Genomic DNA, 14,659 nt, shown 5'->3' on the forward strand with positions numbered 1-14,659 from the left:
GATCAGTTCTGCAGGGTGTTTGCCTTTGTGATTTGCTTCCTAGGGGACTCTCCCAACGCGTCCCGCAGCCCACCCTGCCTCCCGACTCCCTGCGGTGATGTAGGGACTAGAGGAATCCAGGGCTTGGTCCCTGCAGCTGAGGCCTACGGGATATCCCCGGAAAGAGCAGCCTCTCACGGTGCTGAAGAGTCCCTCAAGCCTTCGCGCTCTGGTGGCCTCCCTCCGCCGAATTCTGAGAAAAGCACTGCGGAACGGCGGAAGAGGGCCCTGCTGCTTGCCTCGCGCTCCCCGGGGACCGCGACTAAGTCCCCGACGCCAATCTTCCCTTTCCCTGAGGACCCTGGGACTCTGCTCCCGAGTTCCAGCTCCAAGGACTCAAGGACACTCTCCGTTCCTCACTCTTCAAAGGCCACCTCCTTTTCTAGAGGTGGGCTCCCCGACCTTGTGCTTCTAGAGTTGCAGGAGCGGCGCTGCACAGGTCTAACAAGCCCGGCACATTGGCGGGTGTTCGAGCTCTCAGTTCGAAAGACATTTGGGGAAAATACTGCACATAGAAATTTATATTATACATTACGTATATTATATAATATTATGTGTATAGTCGATAAATTAGCAAATGTGTGCAGTGTTTTTCTTGAAACCGTTAGCATCCTAGTTGGTATTAGTGATATTGGTTGATATTAACACGAATGACAAGTGGGTGATTTTCAAGAAGCGCCCAGTCCCTCCGAGTATCATCGGAGACGTCTGCGTATGCCTCCGGATGCCCATCTATAAACTCTCTTGCTTGTGGCTATTCCTCACTCACCAACCATATTGACCATTCACCCGGATAAGGCAACTTCCTCGGAAGGGCGATCTGAGGACGTTGACTCCCTAAATAACTGAGGACGCTGGATCTTCAGGGCGAACATCGTGTCTTGGGGATGCCAAAAGTCCCCAGCCCTTACCCAGACCTTTATTACGAGGGGCAATTCGGTCTGTGTAGGCGACAAACAGCAACGTTAAAACGCAAGTGTGTAAATGAGGATGGAGAATGCGAAAGGAGGGAGAGGCAAGGAGCTGCTCCAATTCTAGGGAGGTTTTGGGGAGGCTGATCCGCTCCAAGGACAAACCGCTGGGAAGGGAGAAACGGCCCACATCGAACTGCCCGGTGGAAACCTCTCTGCGCTATTAAATTGCGTCCAGTACAGCAGATGGCACGAGCACGTGCGGCGCTCAGCTTAGGCTCTCGGAGGCAGCTGAGTTGGAAATTCCGACGGAAGGCACCCACACACTCCCACTCTGCCCTGGCCCACCCGCGTGCACGCCCACCCCCCACGCGCGTCGGTTTCACCCTAGCTCAGAAGCGCACAGATGTTTACAGCTTAGAGCCGGTACCGCTGGGGAGATCGAGCGACGTGCGCGGCGCACAGTGCGGCGCTGGCAGGGCTCTGGGCTCCCGGTCGGGGGTTCGAGCGGCCCAGGGATGGGAGTGGGGGTGGGGTGATTGGGGGGAGGGAGAAGGACTGCAGAAAGGAGGGGGGAGTGGGTGGACTAATGATGAAAAAGTCTCCTCCATCCCTGCTCCTTAATTAAATGCATGGAAAGAACCGAGGCGAGCACATCTGGTTTCAATCTGCAGCCCTTTGATGGCATCAAATGTTCTTTTCCCAGATCAGGGCTGGAAGTTCTGGGCTAACTATGGCCGTTTGGAGCCCAGAAACCATTTACACACACTCGTACCCTTCTTTCTCTCCAGTCAAGCCTCTTGGCTATAGGACGAAAAAAAAAAAAAGTCTAGCAATCAAGGGAGTGCGGGAGTACGGATGTATGTGTGTGTGTGCGCGCGCGTTTAAAGAACATAAAACGCCACAAATAAGCACTTAATATTTTACTTAGTCGTCATATAGTAACTCATTTCTAATGAGACTGTTAAAGCTGTTACCAAATTCCAACAGGTCATGAAAAAACTGCTCAGCACCTCTCTGTCTTCTGTCAAGTTAGGGCTCCGCAGACGGAGGACAGAGGATTATCCGTAAACTTAAATGGGGGTTCCTCCGCCCCTCTCTGTCCTCCCGCCACCACAGCCAGGCCGGACGCAGAACCGCACGGAAGCCTCCTCCACTCCCGCCTATGTGAGTGCTCCTGCCTGCTCCAAAGAATCTGGGCAGCGGGACCCTCTAGGTTTAGCGTCCTCGCCTGGGGAAGCAACCTTGGCCGTACCATAGAAGTTACAAAATTGGCAGGGGGTAGGGAGAAATATTATAATATATTTTTGGAGTCCTTTCCTCCAGCTTAATAAACACGTACATTTCTCATTGCCCTAGCCCTGGTATTCCTAATGGCTGGGAAAGCCTCAAATAAACTCGGTGCCCTCTAGATCTCCCCAACCTGCCTTCAGTCCTTGCGAGAGGCGTAAGAGAGCTTCCCATTAGCATCCCTCTTGTTATTTTATTACATTATTTAATAGGCTCCCTCTACGGAACCAAAAATAGCCTTAATATGCTTACTTTCTCCCTGTACTCCCCCCCCCCCCACGAAAACTGTTAGAACAGCAGAAAATGTGTGTGTGTGTGTGTGTGTGTGTGTGTGTTTTAAAGGTGGTGGGGGAAGGCAGAAGGAGAAGAAAATTTGATTGTGATGGTGGTGGATTTTTTCCAAATTTCCCCACAGCTGTTATCAAAACATGCAAATGAGATTTTCCAACAGGATCTTAAACAAATCTGGAGGAGTTAATGCCGAAGCAAAATAATCCGCAAGTTTGAAGTGACTGTGAGTTTCAGTTTGTCTTTTCTCCCGTGATATTATTGCAGGGGAATGATAATTAGACCTTTAGAAATCCAAAGGGGCTCTCTTGCTCTCTTCCCTCTCTCATTTCTCTTCTCTCGTTCTCTCTCTCTCTCTCCTTCCCTCTCTCTCTCCCTCCCTCCCTTCCTCTCTCCCTCCCTCTCTCTTGTTCCCTCCCTCTCCCTTTCTCTCTAACTCTGATGTTGGCAAAGGGGGTTTTCTTAATCAGACTGTTTTTTGGTCCCAGGGAAAGGAGGAAGAAGGAGATTGTGATGGAGAAAGGGGGTCTGTGAAACGTCAGGCACCGCACAAAGGCTTTGCCACGTAATTACAGGCTCCTATTAAGTCGAGATCTGCCCTCCCAGGGGTCTCCAATTTTCTTGTATTCCCTACAAAGCCTCCTCTGCATGCCAGTTTGTGCCTTTTGAAGTGCCAGAGAGCTTCTTGATCCAACTGAGAAGGAAAAAGGAGCCCAGCAAGAAGAGGGGGAGAGAGAGAAGGGAAAGGGGGGAACCCAACAGCACCCTCCTTCGGACTCTTGAAGCCTTTTTTTTTTTTAATTCTTAATTTTTTTTTTTTTTTTTTTTTTTTTTACTCCTTACAAAAAGTAAAGTGAGAATCCTGCTCTCTAATACATCTGCAAGACATCACCCTCTCCTCCTGAAACTTTAGTCACTCCTGAGAATCCACAGGAGTGCAGAGAGGGGGGAACACGTTTTCTTGAAGATGTTTTAAAGCTGGAACAAGCCTTCTTCTGTTGGTGCTTGAACTCTTGCCTGGGAATAACTTTTTTAACCTTTGAAAAAAACCCTTCACTTTGATTCTTCTCTCCCACCCCTTCTTCTCTCTTCTTCTGTTTGCCTAACTCCCCCGCCCTGCTGGCCTCCGCTTTCCTTTCTCCCCCTTATTATTATTTTTAGTCTGTGCGTGTGGACACTTTTGGAGAGTTGGAAGGGATTTTTTTCTCCTGACTTGAACATAGAGTGACTTTTTAATATTGTATTTTAGTGTGGATTATCTCTTTGGACCGCCCCGGACTTGGCCTCAGGAAAGCAACCAAGGCTGTGGAAGGCGGCTGGTGCAGAACGCTCTGCTCTACAGAAGGGGGTCCCCCGCCCTCTTTTCCACTTTTTTTTTTTTTGGCCTTCCTCTCCTTCCCTCCCTCTTCCTCTCCTCTCCTCTCTCTCTCTCTCTCTCTCTCTCTCTCTCTCTCCACTACCCCCCTCTTTCTTCCCCACTCGGCTCCTCTCCCCCCTTGCGCCCACAGCGTTTGGTGTTGATTCGAGCGGGAAGAGAGGGGGGTGGGTGGGATCGGTGGGGGAGACCATGACCTCCAGCTACGGGCACGTTCTGGAGCGGCAACCGGCGCTGGGCGGCCGCTTGGACAGCCCGGGCAACCTCGACACTCTGCAGGCGAAAAAGAACTTCTCCGTCAGTCACCTGCTAGACCTGGAGGAAGCCGGGGACATGGTGGCGGCACAGGCGGACGAGAACGTGGGTGAGGCTGGCCGGAGCCTGCTGGAGTCGCCGGGACTCACCAGCGGCAGCGACACCCCGCAGCAGGACAGTGAGTGAGGGGCGCATGCCCACGGGGGTGTGTGCCCGGGACAGAGGGCGGGGACCGGTGTAGGGCAGCGAGAGCTCCTCCGCGGCCAGAAAGACTAGGTCCTGGGACCAGGATAGGTGGTGGCAGACTTCAAAGGAAGGGCCAGTTACAGGGGAAACCAGATGAGAAAAGCGGGTCTCGGTCGAGGGCATAGCCAAGGAGGACGCTGGAGAGAGGCTCCAAGGTCCGGGGACACTCCGAGGCCCTGCGGTCTTAGGCAGGGACTCTGTCCGCCGCGGACTCTCTTTACTTTGGTCAGGCACCGGCTCGGTTCATCCCGCACGCGGGGCGGCGGGACTGGGATGGGAAAAGGTCTTAGCGGGGTGCAAACTCAGAGAGCCAGCGCTGTTTGGGAAAGCAGCGGGTTAAAGATGCTGAGTCGGGTTCGAAGGGCTTCTCTCAGGCAGCGTATGACGGCTTGTGGGAGGGCACCAGGCACAGGGAGCAGGACTTGACACTCCACGCGGGCACCGTAAGGCCGGGCGCGACTTGGAGGCCGCGAGAGAACGCCCGGCCCGAGACACTGGAGCTGCTCTCTGCCCCCTGCTGTTGCCTCTACAGCAAATGGGTTTGAGACTGGCAGAGTCAAAAACCCGGCTGCCTCTGAAAAAATCAGGCCAAGCAAAGGGAATGTCCTTTACGGGTGAAACCTGAAATCCAGCCCTGCATGATCCCGCACAGGCGAGCTGCATCTGGGAGGCGCGGGCTTCAGTGCGGAGGTCAGAGTCACTTTAAAGGAGCTCTCCCTATTGGCTCTTAAACGTCCAAAAAAGTCTAGTTTCCCTTCCCCATACTCACTGACCAACCTCGCGCCCCATGAAAATCTCGCTTCGCTAGTGCCTTAAAAAGAGACTGCAAATGTATCCCCATGTCCCTAAGCCTGTAACAGACAGGTCACCCTGTTCATCCCAGGTGACATGTGGCCAGATATGTACAGATACTCCCTCTCCTCCTCGAGGTTGCAAGAGTCTGAACTTGGCTGTAAGTCCTCAAATGAGGCTGTTCACTTTCTATGTAAGTAGTTGCTGGTTACCATTTTGTCTTCAAATTTGGAAACCTGGGAACCAGGGGACCCGCCAGCATTCTATGATTTTCACAAAACATTGTCTATTTCAGACTCTCAAAGAATAGACATACAAGTCAAACTGGACATAGAAACAACTGGAAACAGGGCCCGGGCACAGTGGTGGCCCAGCGGGCCACGCTAAAGCAAGCGGCAGAGAGAGCCTCTGGTGTGCTGAGGGCGCGCGGCCTTTACCCTGCTTCCTTAATTCCGGCCTGGGCGCCCCTGGGTTTTTTTAGCCAAAATAGGCCTAGGGCCGATCCACCTAATGTACTAACAGACTGCTACAGGAACTGAATGAGGAAGTCTGGCCTGGACACCAGAGAAAGGTGGCCAACTCTGAGGAATGAAGAACCAGGTGTCCCCAAGTTGCGCATAAAGAGCTAGGCGCAGACAGAGACGTTCTATGTAGGGTTTGGGTTCTTAAGAGGCTGCTTCTGCTGCCGGCACCCGCAGCCTTACTTCAGTGTTTGCATAGGCACTCTTAGTTCTAACAAAATGCACTGAGAAATACTATGATTGTTTTTAAACGTTTTACTAGGGAAAATGAAAAATGAAAAAAGTAGGGAGAGTCCAGGCGCGGTAGCTCACACCTGTAATCCCAGCACTTTGGGACCCCGAGGTGGGCAGATCACAAGGTCAGGAGTTTGAGACCAGTCTGATCAACGTGGTGAAGCCCCCTCTCCTAAAAATAAAAAATTAGGCGGGTGTAGTGCCGCGCTCCTGTAATCCCAGTTACTCAGCAGGTAGAGGCAGGAAAATCGCTTGAACCCGGGAAGCGGAGGTTGCAGTGAGCTGAGATAGTGCCACTGCACTCCAGCCTGGATGAAAGAGTGAGACTCAGTCTCAAAAAAAAAAAAAAAAAAAAAAAAAAAAAAAAAAAAAAAAACAACGTAGGGAGAACAGCATTCGGTGTAGACCCCAGCTTCACCAATTCTGCACGTCTGGTCGTTTCTGTTTTGCCAGGACGACTTATTAATTGCAACATTTACCACTGTTCCGATACTAGAGGCTGGACCCACAACAGAAAACAGGAACACGAAGAAAATTCTGCTTAGAAGACCAGAGTGGAGCAGGAGAGACTAGATGCTGCTTTGCCCTATGAGGAGGCTGGAGGATGAGAAAACCATGGCCAAGGCCAGCAGCCTTGGCCAGCCTGGGGAACAAGCCAGCTGTGGTGGCCCTCAGATACTGCAGGGGAAGAGGGATGCAAATTGTACAGGTTGTTTGGCTCTGAGTGGACGCCACTCCTGAGAAGGGAACACGGGATTCATCGTGGCCTTAGAGTGGGTATGGAGAGGGGCTGGCCTGGCCCGGGGAAGCCAGCTATGGAGCGCCATCCAGCAGATTAGGGAGGCGACGCGCTGTGGCTGGGAGGCCACCCTGGACTGGGGACTGGCTTCTGTGAGACCTGAGCCTGGCGCCTCAGAGGCCCTGTGGAGCACGTGGGCGTCCTCAGGGGCGCTCGAGGACAAGCTCAGCATCGCGGGTGGAGTTGGGGACTGTATGTTCCGGGAGAAGGGAAGAAGTCTCTAGAAACTCGCCCACGTGATACTCGGGAGCATCTCAGAGTTACAATGACTAGAGAGGTCTTGTTGGGAGAAGACCCCGAAAGGAAACTGAGGTTCAGAAAGAGGATGCTCTGCGGAAGGGTGATCAAGAGACAGCTTCGGGAGGAGGCCGCAGAAGGCAGAGGGAGGTGATGGGGACGAAGTGACAGGCACCTGGAGCTAGGAAAGTAGCTGAGAACCCCCCCCACACACACACAAACACACACACACACAAACACACACACACACACATACACCCCAGGCCTTGCTTCCTAGAGAGATGAGGGTAGTGTTCTAACGAATAGTTTGTTGCTTTTATAAGCACTTTTCTCAACCTCTTTTTTCTCCGCTGGGATGAGAATGGGAGGGCCTGATGAGTCTTATGGCTTCCAGGGGAACCCGCATCCCTAGTTCTTGGGCTCCCATCAAGAGTTGCCAAGAAGGCTGTTGTGAGCTACTTGGAAATCAGGACCGCTGGGCCTCCAGCCTGCAGTGACAATGAGACTCAGACTGTGAATCAGGGAAGAGGGGAGTGTCAGGGGAAAGGATGGCTAGAGCAGACTCTCCCCCACCCCCAAAGGGACTCAGGGATGGAACCGGGAGTCTAGCGCTCTTTGTATCCCGCTGAAAGTCTACTCCAGTGGGAAACGATTGTCTCCTTCGGAGAGATGGGGAACATTAAAAAGAAGCCTTTGACTCTTTTAGCTATATAGAAACAGTCCTTGTCCTTTTCTAAATTTTCTCTTCAGCTGAAATTAGCAAAACAAACTCCACTTACACCTTCAATATTAGGTTCTTAATTTTGCAAAATTCCTAACTACAACGAGGGCCGAATATAGTTAGAAGGAGTAGGTATTGTCTAAAGTCAGGGCTTCTCCCAGACCCTCCCCACCCCATCACCATCAGCAATTCTGTCCCCACCCCCACCTTGGTGGACATTCACTACACTGTCCTCTCTGTAGAGTGCTTTCTTTCCCTTTTTACTGAGTCTCTTACTAGTAAATTCTCAACTTCTGGGCTCAAATACACTAAGTGTCCAAAGAAATAGTTCTTTAACATTGTTTGGAATCCAGTGGCTATTGGGAGAGTGTGGAGTGTGAATGGGGGTGGTGGCAGAACTTGGGTAATCAGGGAGAGGAAAGAGGAACAGGTCATTAAAATAAGCAGACATACTCCAATGAAGACAGTGAATCCCGCTGTCATTTCTTAATCTGAACTTCTGCAAACTCTTTTAAAAAAATGCGCCTGCCTTCCACGTTTCCAACCTCTAAATTAGTGAAACCAGATTGTCCTAATAAGACCTTTTGTTGGAAACACATGTAGTCATAAAAAGGTAGACGGAAAGTCAATTAGACACGCGCGCACACACGCACACATTCACAAGCCGGTGCTAAGTGTGCACCCGGCGCAGCTGGTTCCCGGGCCGCGGCGGGATGCAAATGCAAAACAGCGACGCGGGAAATCGATTTGTCACAAAGGGAGAGGTGTAAACGCAGCGCAAAGGAATTGCCTGCCCAATCTACCAGCCGCACTCTCCCAGGACCTTGCCCCGCCAACTTCTCTTCGCCAGAGAAACTCCCAGGAGAGCGGGAACATTTTCTAGGGCGCTCCCAAGTTGGAATTCGCATCACAGTAATATCAACTTCTAGAGTCTCAGCGTTTGCAACAACCCTGGCGCCAGAAATTTTCTTATGCAGCACCATCCTGGGACTCGGGAGCCAGTGCTGGCAGTCTAAATTTGGGCTTCAGTTATCTCGTTGAAGAGGGGAGCCAATGAAATATATCGTTTTAAGGTTAGCCTGGAAACTTTTCTCTTTAGAGGAGGAGAAATACAGGATTAAGGTGCCTCACTGAGTTCCCAAAGTCGAATGTCAAGGCCGGTCAATAGGTGGTGATTTCGGTTTATTTTACACGCAAACGTAGGGGCCCGGGTGACCTTCTTCTCTTAGAATTTTGGGGAAATTGATAGTCCAGGGACTCCTTACCCACTTTTGGGTGAAGGACGACTTGGAATTTGAAGTGTGGGGAGATAGGCCTGTAAAGTCCGAAGCCTTAGGCTTCCAGTCCTCTCTGGGGCTCCGGATCCCCCAACTCTGGAATGCAGTGAATTCCCACCCCCACGCTTCAGAGCACCTCTCCCGTGCGTTAGGACGTCGTGCAGTCCTGCATTTTGGCTGAGAGACCTAACTTCGGTGCGCGCTCAGTTCAGAGCGCCAGGGAGTTAGGCAAACAGGAATGGGTCACACGGGTCCCTATAGTTCCTTCCTCTTCCCAGGAGTGTCATTTTAGATTTTACAACACGAACGAATAAGTCATCTCCAAACCAACAAGATGTCACCTTCAAGCTCCCAGTTGAAAAAAAAAAAAAAAAAGTCCATTCAGAAGCAGTGATGATGCCTTTCTATTCCACCGACCCAGCTTTGAATGCCTCTCCCAGCCAGGACCCTTTTCCACGAAATAACAATTGTAGATTTTCAACCACGACGATCCCTAGACCAATTTGATTTTTTATTTTAAGAGGCATGTTTCTTTTACAATCCCTCTCCTACACACTGGTTCCCGCTCCATCCAACAGCCTACCACACCATCATCGCAGACCCCTAACTCCTGGAAAACCCTCCTCCTTAGCGGAAGCACTAGGGCCGCAGGTAAGGAGTTGTTGCAAAGATCTGCGCGCGCCAGTGCCTGCATTGCGACCCCCAGCGCCCCTCCAGTTCCAGGGCCGAGCCCACTTTCAACCGCTCTGAAAATATGCATGTATTTCCTCCACCCCCCCAGCCCCCGCTTTAGAACGAGCTATACGAGGAACAACTTTTTGAAATCGGGAGTGTGTTTGTAGAGACGGAGCTGAGGATTGCATTTTGCTTATTTTTCTACAGGTGGTGGAAGTGTTTTGGGGGTCAGAGTATCGTCTCAAAGAAAAAGTAAAACGTGGGGGTTCGCTTTCTCTAGCCAAGCCTTTGGAAGTTTAATTAACAGGACCCTTAAAGTATTCCTTAGAACTACAGATAAAAAATTACAGGCAATATTTGGATAAGGGGCCAACTCTCCCTGTCCAAACATTTAGAGAACTGCCTGTGAGTGTAATTGTAATTGTGAGTGCCATTGTAATTTGATTGGGCGCCCTTTGTCGAATTCTGTGTTTTACTTTGATGCCTTTTGAATACCACTTCCATTGTTTGGGTGTCCTTTAACTCCGTTTACAACAATATATTAATAAAGAGGATGCATATGTCAGCGTTATGTATCCACAAGAATTTGGATTCCTTTAAAATCAAATGGCTTGGTGAGCAGGCTAACACTCAAAACCCAACAGTCTCAAACAGTAATAATAATACCAACAAATGGTTGCAATGCCCCCCCTTTCTCCAAATGCTGTTTATTCTAAAATCAGTATATTCGGAGTTACATTGCAGAGAAACAGTCATCAGTGGTTCAGGGTCGGCAGGTTTGTTTTTCAGGTGTAGATGTTCTTGAGTAATACCGCTCCACTGTGGACTAAATATTAGTAGATTGTCATTGACATTTTTCTAATTTAGTGTGGCAGCCTCAGGGAAGTACTCATCCAGACAATTATGGGTTATCGATTTTAACTTTAAGCCTAAAAAAATACCATATTTCGCTTGCCTTGGGACTACTTTTCTTGATGAAAAAATATCTGGGAAGACGATTTTAGGGCCATGTTAGCGTAGGGGAGGGGAATAAAGGCACAAATGGTGGTTGGTTAAGGAAATTTTATGAAAGAAAATAAAGAAAACATGTCAGAATAAATCAATCAGATGCACAAATGTGTTAGAGGAATCTGAGGACAACCAGCATCTTGGGGATTCTTCTGTTCCCGAGGTTCGCAGATACAGGAATAAGCGTCTGAGTTATGCCCAGAATACATTCGTCGGGTACTGCATGTCCCAGTCCCTTAGCTGTGCCACGTAATGAAGAAGCTCTAATTCCCCAGAACGTTGGGGCTTATTTTTTACCATTATTGAGTCCGCCCAGGCTCAGCTCTCTTAAAAAGGGATAAATCTGAAATTCGTGTATTAATTTGAATCCCCAAGATCCGAGTTATGAGAAAGGGCAAGGGCAGGTTTTATTCCTATTTTGTTTACTTTCACCGAGTTACTGTGAAGTGATTGGAAACGTTCTCAACGGGCAGGGAGAGAATACACTGAAACTCAGATGCAGCAGTAAAGTTGATATAGGGGTCGGAACAGGGGGCTCTTTTTGGATCTCACCTTTACTGGGGATTGAGGTTGTGGAATGGGTGGAAGAGTAATTAACTCTATGAAGAATTTTAACGTTGAAAACAGAGCCCACAGTATTTTTGGTTCTAATGGTGTGGTCTCTGCCTCGGCAAAGAAACAAACACCGCCACCGCATCGCCGCAGTTCTCCTCTCTGCTGCACCGACGCCGGACGCTGCTTAAAAGAGCTGCGAGCCTCGCCAGACGCATTCCTCCTTCCCTTCTTTCGCCGAAAGGGGGCGCGCTCCTCCCAGGCGGCGCTGGTACCTATCCTGCCTTCAAAAATCTTTGGGCTCCTGCAGGAGAGAGAGTCTCTTGAACACGAGTAACAAAACGTGGGAAATAATAGCTTGAAGACACTTCAGGGACTATATGAATATAAGCTGCACACACATGCATCTTATTGGAAACATGTAGACAGCTGGCAGGAACACTGGCTGCCTGCCTCTCCTCCTTTCAAATGAGGGTGGTCGGGGTTGCAGGGTGGCAGGAGGGGAGTGGGGCCAGATGACCGTGGATGGAATTGGTGGGTGCTAGGACTGGTGCCTGGGTTCCATGCTGGAGGAGAGGGTTTGTCCCCATGGAGCTGTGTGGACTTTTCTGCATATGTACTTGAGGTCTTTAAAGAAAGAAGGGCAGATCTAAGAAATGGAGAACTGGCTGGTATTAGTGAGATGTTGAAAAACTGTCAGAGGAGCCCTCACAGTGCCTGGAGTGTTAAGACAGAAGAGAAAACCTGGCACCATAGAGTTTTAGGCCCTTGGATCAGGGTAACCTTTTGTCCCCACAAAAGAACAGTAACTGCGCTAAATCTTGTGTGAGCCTGCAACTTGGGTACCTAAAGCCATTTCCAATCTACAAATCTGACTCCTGGCCTCCACTGATCCTCCATTTTTGGGCAAGAGTTTCAAGAGACTCACAGGACAGATGAGGATAAATTTTTAACCCCTTCTGTAAATTTAGGGATTTTCGACTTCTTAGCACACCCTGACAATGGGGGTCAACAAATCAAGGCAAGAGTGAGAGTGACAAACTGGAAGAATGAATGGTTTGTCTTCATAGCATAGATGATGGTTAATACATACCTTCCAAGATAATCTGAGCTGGAGTGTTCACTAGAAACAGGAGCACAAGGCCAGAACTGTAAGGGAAATTGCTTTCCCACAAACGTTTGTCTGAGAATAAGAACATTCACCCCATTCACTTAGTTTCTCATCATCAGTCATGTCATTATATTTTCAAGGACCTCACAGTGCTGGAAAGTGGTATAGTTATAAATAAGCATAAAAACAGATGGGTGATCCCAGTCCTCTAAATATGTACGGGAAGGCCAAATCTTTTCAAAGAGAATTCAGATATACAACTTAAAGGCCAACGAGCCCAACTCAATCAAAATTTGAGCCAGGATGTGCTAAGTTCAATCAGCTTGACTATGGGCAAAGTGTTAGACCTAGCCAGCTCTTCAGATACCTACAGAGAACCACATTTTCTCAAGTTTCCATTGTTATTTTCCACACAAATTTAGTGTTAGTCTTCAAAGGGATTGTTAGATTTGGAGGGTGGTGAGAGTCAGTGCCCCAGGCTCCTGTCCTTGTCTACTCCCCCTTTTTTTTTGGTACTCTCTCTGCTTCAACAGTTTGCCGAAAATCTGTGTTGCAGAGAAAACTGACACCTAGAGGCCACAGAGGTCTCCTAAATGCTGTTTTCTAGGATCCTCAGAAAACAAGAGGACTGTTGAGTTCAATTATATGTAATATACCTCTTTATGTATTTTTCTTCTCTGCTAATTCATTTTATAATAGTCAAGTTAGAGACTTATTGGGACTTAGGTTTTGGGGACTGGATATCATTCTGTTTTATTTTCAGCTAACTCGTAAATATATGAAGCTGAAAGTTCCCATGGAAGTAGGTATTGAATGTAAACCTTTATACCTGGGCATTTTCACGTATCACCATTAATTCAAACTGGAAGGTAACGTTAAATAATTATGTACATTGTCACTTTCCATTTTCTACCAGTGCTGCTTTGCTAAATACTGGTCTAGATTCCAGCAGTAGTATACTACTGGGACAGTTGCTAAATTGTCGCCTGTGTTCAGTTAATGCTTACCAAGTGAGAGAATGAGCTCTCCATCCTAGGTGGAACACCCTTCTAATCTAGCCTAAGTTCTAGCCACTTTACCCTCCCCTTCCCATTTTATACCTTTTGCCTAGGAGGTATCTTCTAGGCCCACCATTTTAATAACCATCTATATACTAACCACTCCCAGTTGACAGCTTCAAGACCCTCCATTGGAGCTGCAATCCATAACCACAGTCACTTATTTGACATTTCCATTTGAATATCACAAATGTGCTTCGATCTCAAAAATCAACAAAACATGGAACTAATGAACTTTCTTTCCCGAGTCTGATCCTCCTACAACTTTCCCTGTTTTCCTATATGGTAACATGTGGGTGCAAGACTCAGGCACTTCAGACTCATCCTTGACTCTCCTTCCTTTATGATTCTGTTCCATCCATCCCCAAATCCTAGCAAGTTTACCTTCTAAAATCATTTGAATTCATCTACTATTTAAATCTCTATCCTGGCTCACCTGCACTGCTGTACCACCCTCCTAGCCTGTGGAAACTCTCTGAGTCCATACTTGTCCTTGATGTGTTGGTGACAAAGACTGGATATAATAGATCCCTAAAGAATATTTATTGAATGTCCGAATGACAAATGCTAGTGTATTTTTCTACAAATACATTTAAAAAATCATGTCATGTTCTTTCTTTAGATCTCATACTTTTCATCCTTTACATCAAAATTGAATTGTTTATCTGTTTTTTAAAAAAATCACTTGATAGTCTACCTCTCTGTCTCTCTCTCCCTCACACACACACACACACACGCATACACACAGATTGTAACTGTTTTCCTATTGTTCCCTAGTATGCTAGCTAGGCTAGTATAGTAACTCCATGTGCTCTAGTCTCCTTTCATGGGCTCTGGTCTCATTTTGGCTTCTCTGACTTCTGATGTGAAGTGTCCTTGCTCTGTGCCTCGTTTCTGCAAATCTTCCCATGCTATCTTCCAAGATTCTGCTCCCATCACACCCCCTTGCAAAACCTTCTCTGACTACTTTATCTAGACCACACAAATCTCTTTTCTCAAGACTTACTATGAAAATAACAGTCAGTGGCTCCACAAGTAGTAGTGCTCAGTTATTTTCTAAATATTTTATGATTATCTAGATTTTTTTAAGATTTAGAGACTTCTGGGGAAAAGGTGTATTCCGCAGTGTACAACACTGCTGCAGTAAGCAAATAGATTTTTCTTTTTTTGTACATAGTACTTCTACTGTTTTTGTAATCCTTTTTTTCCTCCCCTCTTCCCCATCTCTGTTTTTGTAATCTTTAGCTGCAAGTAGTTTTTTAAATTATAG

The 14,659-nt window shown here is 48.2% G+C and overlaps 1 protein-coding gene across 2 annotated transcripts in view; it reads left to right on the forward strand.

The window, feature by feature from the left end:
- Nucleotides 1–2,974: 2,974 nt before the first annotated feature.
- The window catches only part of PRRX1 (paired related homeobox 1), a 76,012-nt gene continuing 64,327 nt past the window's right edge, over nt 2,975–14,659 (forward strand). For both annotated transcript variants that reach the window (XM_011979968.1, XM_011979967.1), the window contains exon 1: nt 2,975–4,336. In XM_011979968.1, coding sequence (XP_011835358.1) covers nt 4,096–4,336 — 241 coding nt within the window. In that variant the 5' untranslated portion in view covers nt 2,975–4,095. The remainder of the gene's footprint in view (nt 4,337–14,659) is intronic.

This window comes from Mandrillus leucophaeus, unplaced genomic scaffold, assembly GCF_000951045.1.
Source record: "Mandrillus leucophaeus isolate KB7577 unplaced genomic scaffold, Mleu.le_1.0 Scaffold207, whole genome shotgun sequence".
NCBI classification, from domain to species: domain Eukaryota; kingdom Metazoa; phylum Chordata; class Mammalia; order Primates; family Cercopithecidae; genus Mandrillus; species Mandrillus leucophaeus.